Source organism: Carlito syrichta, unplaced genomic scaffold (genome assembly GCF_000164805.1).
Source record: "Carlito syrichta isolate Samal-C Ts95f unplaced genomic scaffold, Tarsius_syrichta-2.0.1 Scaffold315782, whole genome shotgun sequence".
NCBI classification, from domain to species: Eukaryota; Metazoa; Chordata; class Mammalia; order Primates; family Tarsiidae; genus Carlito; species Carlito syrichta.
In genome coordinates, this window is record NW_007259878.1 from 209861 (window position 1) to 218613 (window position 8753).

At 40.5% G+C, this 8753-nt stretch overlaps 1 protein-coding gene across 1 annotated transcript in view; it reads left to right on the forward strand.

Moving 5' to 3' along the window:
• Positions 1-8753, forward strand: part of NBEAL1 (neurobeachin like 1) — a 211707-nt gene that overhangs the window by 139129 nt on the left and 63825 nt on the right. Inside the window, exon 36 of the mRNA XM_008073238.2 lies at positions 8053-8179. Within this exon, the coding sequence (XP_008071429.2) occupies positions 8053-8179 (127 nt within the window). The remainder of the gene's footprint in view (positions 1-8052; positions 8180-8753) is intronic.

Genomic DNA, 8753 nt, shown 5'->3' on the forward strand with positions numbered 1-8753 from the left:
ACCTCAGCCTCCCAAAGATGCGGGATTACAGGCTGAGCCACCGAACCCGGCTTGTACCAAACTTTTTTTATCCAGTCCAGTTTTGATAGGAAGCACAGTTGGTTCCATGTTTTTGCTGTTGTGAATAGTACTGCCATAAACATGTGTGAGCAAGTTATCTTTTTTTTGTAGAAAGATTTGAGTTCCTCCGGGCATATTCCCAGTAGAGGTATTACAGGATCATATGGAAAGTCAATATCTAGATCTTTTAGAAATCACCACAATGTTTTCCAAAGAGGTTGCACTAGTTTACATTCCTCCCAGCAGTGTAGAAGCAGCCCTTTTTCCTCTACATTCTTGTCAGCATCTGTTGTTGTTTGGCTTATTAATGAAAGCCATTCTTACTGGGGTTAGGTGGTATCTCAATGTAGTTTTGATTTGCATTTCTCTGATAATTAGTGAGGCTACGTACTTTTTCATTTGTCTATTGTCTGAAGATCTCAAAAGATCTTCTTTTGAGAAGTATCTTTCACGTCTTTTGACCACTTTTTTTGTATATTTTCATAATGTTTATTTTTAAAATTTTTTATTTTAAATATGTGGGGTGCAATTCAGGATTAGATATACAACTGTTCGTTATGCAGGTACCATGTTGATGAGGTGTGCCCTCCCCTGCCCTGGCAATTTCCTATTACTACCAGTCCTACCCCTGCCCTTCCCTGTCAATTTCCCACTACTGCCAATCCCTTATAGTATTACAATAGTTGTTCAGGGTCCACTTATGAGTGAGATCATATGATACTTGATTTTTATTTCTGTGATAGATCACTCAGTATTGTAGCTTCTAAGTCCATCTAAGTTGCTGCCAAGTTCATAATTTTGTCCTTTATGGCTGTGTAATAGTCCATTGCATATATGTACCACATATATATATATATATATATATATATATATATATATATATATATATATATTTTTTTTTTTTTTTTTGAGTTGGAGTCTCACTCGGTCGCCCAGACTGGAGTGCAGTGGCTGCTCCCGGCCACTGCAGCCTCGCCTGCTGGGCTCCTGTGATCCTTCTGCCTCAGCCTTCCAAGTAGCCGGAATTACAGGCATGCGCTACCACGCCCGGCTAATTTTTTTTTTTTTTTATTTATTGTAGAGATGAGGTCTCGCTGCCAAGGTGGGTCTCGAACCTGCGGGCTCAGGCAATCTACTCACCTCATCCTCCCAAAGGCACGGGATTACAGGCTGAGCCACTGAGCCCGGCTTGTACCACATATTTTTAATCCAGTCCTCTTTCGATGGGCAGCATGGTTGATTCCATGTTTTTGCTACTGTGAATAATGCTGCAATAAACGTGTGTGGGGGTATCTTTTTCATAGAGTGATTTGAGTTCCTCTGGGTATATTCCCAGTAGGGAGATTGTAGGGTCATATGGGAGGTCGGTTTTTAGATCTTTTAGGAATTGCCACACTGTTTTCCACAGAGGCTGTACTAATTTACACTCCCACCAGCAGTGTAGAAGTGTTCCCTTTTCCCCACATCCTCTCTAGCATGTTGTTTTTTGAGTTATTGATGATGGCCATCCTGACTGGAGTTAGGTGTTATCTCAGTATGGTTTTAATTTGCATTTCTTTGATGACTAGTGAGACTGAGCATTTTTTCATGTGTCTGTTGGCTGCCCATATGTCTTCTTTTGAGAAGTATCTATTTATATCTTTTGCCCACTTTGTAATGGGGCTGTTTTTTTTTTTCTTTTTTGCCCGTTTGAGTTTCTTGTAGATCCTAGATGTTAGGCCTTTGTCAGATATACAGTTGGCTGTATCCCCGCTCTCTCAATGGTTGCTTTGGCTTTGCAGAAGCTTGTCAGTTTAATGAGGTCCCACTTGTCTATCTTATGACATTGGCACTTGGGGTTTTGATCAGGAAAGGGTTGTTAGTTCCCATTTCCATAAGGGTGTCTCCTGCCTTTCCTAAGGTTCTTATAATTTGAGTTTTTACAGTTAGGTCTTTGATCCATTTAGAGATTGATTTTTGTGTATGGTGATAGGTAGGGATCCTGTTTTAATCTTCTGCATGTAGTCAGCCAGTTTTCCTATCACCATTTACTGAATAGGTTCTCCTCTCCCCAGTGGTTGATGGTGGAGATCTTTGTCAAAGATGAGTTGGATGGAAAATTGAGGTTTTGTTTCTGGAATCTCTATCCTGTTCTATTGGTCTGTATGCCTGTTCTTGTACCAATACCAGGCTGTTTTGATTATTGTAGTTTTATAATAAAGTTTAAAGTCTGGGAGTATGATACCTCCCACTTTGTTTTTGTTTTTTGTTTTGCTGAGGATTGCTTTGGTTATTCGTGGTCGTTGATGTTTCCATATGAATTCCTGTATTGTCATTTCCAAGTCTGAGAAGAATGCTGCTGGTAATTTAATGGGTATTGCATTAGATCTTTAGATTGCTTTGGGTAGAATGGACATCTTAACTATGTTGATTCTTCCAATCCATGAGCATGGAATATTTTTCCAGTCATCTTTCATTTTTTTGTTTTGTTTTGTTTTTTTTGAGTTGGAGTCTCACTCTGTCACCCAGACTGGAGTGCAGTGGCTGCTCCCGGCCACCGCAGCCTCGACCTGCTGGGCTCCGGCGATCCTTCCGCCTCAGCCTTCCAAGTAGCTGGAATTACAGGTGCGCGCTGCCATGCCCGGCTAATTTTTTGATTTATTTTAGAGATGAGGTCTCGCCAAGTTTCCCAGGCAGGTCTCGAACCCGCGGGCTCAGGCAATCCTCTCTCCTCAGCCTCCCAAAGTGCTGCGATTACAGCACTTTACGAGCCACTGAGCCCGTCTGATCTTTCATTTTTTTGAGCAGTGTTTTGTAGTTTTCGTTGTAAAGGTCTTTGATTTTTCTGGTTAGGAAGATGCCAAGGTATTTGAATTTTTTGTGTGTGCGTGGCTATTGTGAATGGGATTGTGCTTTTTATTTCGGATTCTGTTTATTGTTGGTATATAGGAATGCAACTTACTTTTGCACATTTATTTTATACCCTGAGACTTTGCCAAAGTCCTTTATCAGTACAAGGAGGTTTTTGACAGGTTCTCTTGGGTTTTCGAGGTGTAGAATCTTGTCGTCTGCCAAGAGGGATAACTTGACTTCCTCTTTCCTATTTGGATACCCCTGATCTCCTTCTCTTGTCTGATTGCTCTACTTAGGGCTTCCAATACTATGTTGAACAGTGGGGTGAGAGTGGGCATCCTTGTTTTATTCCGGTTTTCAGTGGAAATGGTTCCAATTTCTGTCTGTCTAGCAGTATATTAGCTGTGGGTTTCTCATAGATGGCTCTTACTATTTTGAGGTATGTTCCATCTATGCCTAGATGTTATGCCCGCTTTTTAGTGGGGTTGTTTGTTTTTTTCCGAGAAAGTATATTCCTTTTTTTTTTTTTTTTTTGAGTTGAAGTCTCACTCTGTCACCCAGGCTGGAGTGTAGTGGCACGCTGACGGCCAACGCAACCTTGAACTGCTGGGCTCCGCCGATCATTCCGCCTCAACCTTCCAAGTAGCCAGAACTACAGGTGTGTGCTACCATGCCCAGCTTAGTTTTTGTTTTATTGTAGAGACGAAGTCTCTCCAAGTTGCCCAGGCTGGTCTCAGACCCTCCGGCTCAGGCAATCCACTTCCTTCGGCCTCCCAATGTGCTGCTGGGATTACAGGCTGAGCCACCGAACCAGCCAGAAAGTATATTCTTAAATTATCATTAAATATATTTGGTTTAAGAAAATCTTTTAAAAATATGTATACTTGAGTTCTTAAATCATAAGAAAACATTTTTATCTGTACTTCTTTGACCTTAAACCTGCTGATTTCTTTCTTGCTTGCTTTTTTTTTTTTTTTTTAGAGATGATATCTTATTCTGTTGCCCAGGCAGTGGTGCAATTATAGTTACTACAGCCTTAAACTTCTGGGCTCAAGTGATCGTTTTATCTCAGCCTACCAAATAGCTAGGACTACAGTTGTGTGCCACTATTCCTGGCTAATTTTTTAATGTTGTTGTTTTGTGTTTTTTTTTTTGGTAGCTATAAAGTCTTGATATGTTGCCCAAGCTGATCTCAAACTCCTGGGCAATCCTCTCTCCTCAGTGCTGCCTGACTCTGTTCACCTTTCTTTCTTTTTTTTTTTTAAGTTGGAGTCTCATTCCATGCTGGAGTGCAGTGGCACGCACACTCACAGCCACCCCAGCGTCGATCTGGGCTCCAGCGATCCTTTCACCTCAGCCTTCCAAGTAGCCAGAACTACAGATGCATGCTACCACGCCAGACTATTTTTTATTTTATTGTAGAGACGAGGTCTCGCCACATTGCCCAGACTGGTCTCGAACCCCTGGCCTCAGGCAATCCACTCGCCTCGGCCTCCCAAAGTGCTGGAATTACAGGCTGAGCCACCAAGCCCAGCCCTGTTCACCTTTCAAATGATGGTATTCCAAGATCTATGCCTAGCCATCTTGCCTTTTACTTGTGCTCTTCCCGGGTGATCTCATGGCTTTCTCATCATATTTGTAACAATGCTTTCCCTTCTATATTTCTAGTTCTAATTTCCATTTTGAACTGTATTCCAATGTTTCCAGTTGCTTATTGGGGTACCTCTTCTATAGACTCTATATGACATTATTGAAACTTACTTTATTATCTTTTCTCATTTGCTCCTTATCCTAGATTCTTCTTTTGGATCTTGTATTATAGTTATCAGTGTCTTCATATATTGGTTGCTTGTGTTAAAAGCCATGTTATCCATGAGTCTATCCTCATCTCCCTTAATCCCCTACGCATAGCTCTTTAGGTATAATGTTCTGTTGATTCTATTATATATCCTTGGAATATTTTTCTTTATTTTCATTCCTTTTGCTGTTGCCATGACTTAAGCTTTGTGCTGTTTCCCCCACCAAACTTCTAATTGTTTCTCAAGTGGCCTGCTTGCTATAGTGTGTCCCATCCTCCATCCTCCACCAGTCCTCCATGACATTTTCAACTTACACTTTTAATGGAGTAATGTCATATGTCTTACATAAAGTCAGTTTTCTTTCTTTGTTTTTTTTTGTTGTTGTTGAGTTGGGGTCTTACTCTGTCACACAGGCTAAGGTGCAGTGGCATGATTAGGGCTCACTGTAGCCTGAAACTCCTGGGTTCAAGCAATCCTCCTGCCTCAGCCTCTCACGTAGCTGGGACTACAGGTGTGTACCACCATGCCCAGCAAATTTTTTTTTTAATTTTAAAAATGTGGGGTACTCTTCAGGATTTAGGTATACAAGTGGTCATCTTACAGGTAAAGTTAGGGCCTCCCTTTGGTCCCCACTTTGCCTGGTTTGAGATCAGGTAACCTTATTGATGTTGTATGTGTTCCCCCTCCCTCCCCTGGCAGTATCCTGCTACTGCCAGTCCCTTTCATATAGTATTTTTTTTTTTTGAGTTGGAGTCTCACTCTGTCACCCAGACTGGAGTGCAGTGGCCGCTCCCAGCCACCGCAGCCTCAACTTGCTGGGCTCCGGAGATCCTTCCGCCTCAGGCTTCCAAGTAGCCGGAATTACAGGCATGCGCTACCATACCCGGCTGATTTTTTCATTTATTATAGAGATGAGGTCTCACTGCCCGGGTGGGTCTCGAACCCGTGGGCTCAGGCAATCCACTCACCTCAGCCTTCCAAAGGTGCAGGATTACAGGCTGAGCTACCGAGCCCGGCTTTCATATAGTATTATGGTAAATGTTCAGGGTCCACTTATGAGTGAGAACTTGTGGTACTCTGTTCTTTGTTTCTGTGATAGATCACTGAACTCTAAACTCTATTTTACGGACTCTAAATCCATCCAAGTTGCTACTAAGTACATATGTTTGTCCTTTATGGCTACGTAATATTCTGTCATGTATATGTACCACATTTTTTTATCCAGTCCAGTTTTGATGGGCAGCATGGTTGGTTCCATGTTTTTGCTATTGTGAATAGTGCTGCAATAAACATGCATGTACAGGTATCTTTTTTGTAGAAAGATTTGACTTCCTCCAGGTATATTCCCAGTAGGGGGATTGCTTGGCAATCTAATTTTTTATAGAGATGAGGTCTTACTTTGTTGTCTAGGCTGGTCTCAAACTTCTGGGCTCAAGCGATCCTCCGGCCTCAGCTTCCCAGAGTGTTTGGCTTATATCTTATATGAGCCATCATTCCTGTCCCTTAAAGTCAATTTTCTGTTTAAATAGTACCAAATTATCTAGGCTTCCTTCTTTTCAGTTTTTCTCACATTCTCCTGTGCTTTGCTTAATTAAATGGTTTAACAATAAACTTGTGCTTATATTAGACCTCACAAAAAACATGTCAGCAGAAATAGTTACTAACTTGTTCTGACAAAAGTATTAACTAGTACTTCCCAATATAGAAGAAGGTGTGATCAAAGGAGTGTTACATAGAAAAATGTAACTGTAACTTAGGTTGGTTCATTTTATGTCTGAGCAATGATACCATTTGAGAAGTTAAGAGAGGATTTGTCATCTTTATAGTGTTTCACTATTTATAGTGTTATTTACACTTATTTGCAGTGTTGTGTTATTTAGTATGAGTTATTCTTATTTGCCATAAATGAAATTTATTATTGTTAAATATATAATTTTTTTCTAGTCCTGCCTATACATTATGTATATATTTGTATTACTGTTCTTCTTTTGCCTATTAGACAATTGTGAGTAAGTGTATAATAATAGCTACTGTTTATATTTAACATATGTATATCAGAAATTTCATATATATTACCTTTCAAATATTCCATAACTCCGTGATGAATCTTCATTTCAAATTAAGAAAACATAGATTCACAGAGGTCATATGACTTAATAAATGGCAGAACAAAATTTACTTTAGATTTATCACTTTACAGCCAATGTGCTCTCCATTGCACCAGCCTTGCCTTCCAATAAAATGTTTAGTTTATGAAATCCATTACATATATTACATATATATCTATCAGAATTATATGTTAAATTACATGTGCTCCTAGTCTGTGTATTATCTCTCAGTTAAAAACAATGTGTCACATATTCTTGCTTAGTATTAAAACATATGGACAGTAAAAATAATTCTATTACATTGCTATAATTAGAATAATAGAGAATAATTCTTTTTTTTTTTTTTTTTTGAGTTGAAGTCTCACTCTGTTGCCCAGGCTGGAGTGCAGTGGCACACTCATGGCCACTCCAGTGTCGACCTGCTGGGCTCCGGCGATCCTTCCACCTCAGCATTCCAAATAGCCAGAACTACAGGCGCGTGTTTCCACGCTTGCTAATTTTTTTATTTATTGTAGAAACCAGGTCTTGCCAAGTTGCCCCAGGCTGGTCTCAAACCCACGGACTTGGGCAATCCACTCGCCTCGGCCTCCCAAAGTGCCGGGATTACGGGCTGAGCCACTGAGCCTGGCCAGAATAATTCTTTTCTTGATTTAATTATTGGCTTCTTTTAGATTTACATATAATTAAAGAGAATGCTTGGCCTATTTCTGAAACAAATAATACCATCATTAAAAATAGATACTATTTTACAACATGTACAGTAATTTTATTTATTTTTTTGTTTATTTATTTATTTTATTTTTTTTGAGTTGGAGTCTCACTCTGTCGCCCAGATGGGAGTGCAGGCCGCTCCTGGCCACCATAGCCTCGACCTGCTGGGCTCTGGCGATCCTTCCGCCTCAGCCTTCCAAGTAGCCGGAATTACAGGCGCGTGCTACCACGCCCGGCTGATTTTTGATTTATTGTAGAGATGAGGTCTCGCCTGCCCAGGCGGGTCTTGAACCCACGGGCTCAGGCAATCCACTCACCTCAGCCTCCCAAAGGCACGGGATTACAGGCTGAGCCACCGAGCCTGGCTCATGTACAGTAATTTTAAAAATCACCATCAAACCTCATAGATTGCTATCAAAGTACCTTCTTTACTTATAATACACATACTGTTGCCATATAATTAACAGTCAGAAATTACAGAAGGGCTGTAATGTAATATTGTTCTTTACTTTGTGTTTAATTAATATTTGGTGTTTAAACAGGTGTCCAACACCCACAGCCTTCCAGTGATTCATTGCTTTTGGAAGTAGTGAAACAAGTAAAAGTTAGTGATATGGAGGAGGATAAATTAGACCTTTCTGAAGAGGACATAGCAGCCAGAGTAAATGTGTATGTATTAGTGTTTGAACGAATTTAAAATTATTTTGTTCTAAAAAATGAGATTGCAAAATTATGGATGATATTTGCTTGAAATTCTAACATTGTATATTTCCAAGTTCCTGCAGTTAATGCCAAATCAACTGTTAGAAGGTTATCAGTGTTACTAGTCACATTATAACATTAGAGTGGGATTAGCAGTCACTGGGCACTGCTAGGGGAGGGAGGGAAGAAGGAGGTTGAGAGGCACATGACAACACAAAGGGTACCTAGTCCACTACCAGGGGGAGTGAGGGCCGTTTAGAAGCCCAAACTTCATCTGCACGCAGCCTACTTATATAGTTAATTCTCACTTGTATGCCATAACTCTATAATAAATACATAATTAAAAAAAAAAAGTTTATCATTAAGGAGATTATTGAGAAAGTCTTCTTAGATCTGGGATAATTTGTATTTGGACCTTGAAAACCATATTTCAGCCGAACTCAGTGGCTCAGCCTGTAATCCTGCACCTTTGGGAGGCTGAGGTGAGTGGATTGCCTGAGCCCGCGGGTTCGAGACCCGCCCAGGCAACTTGACGAGACCT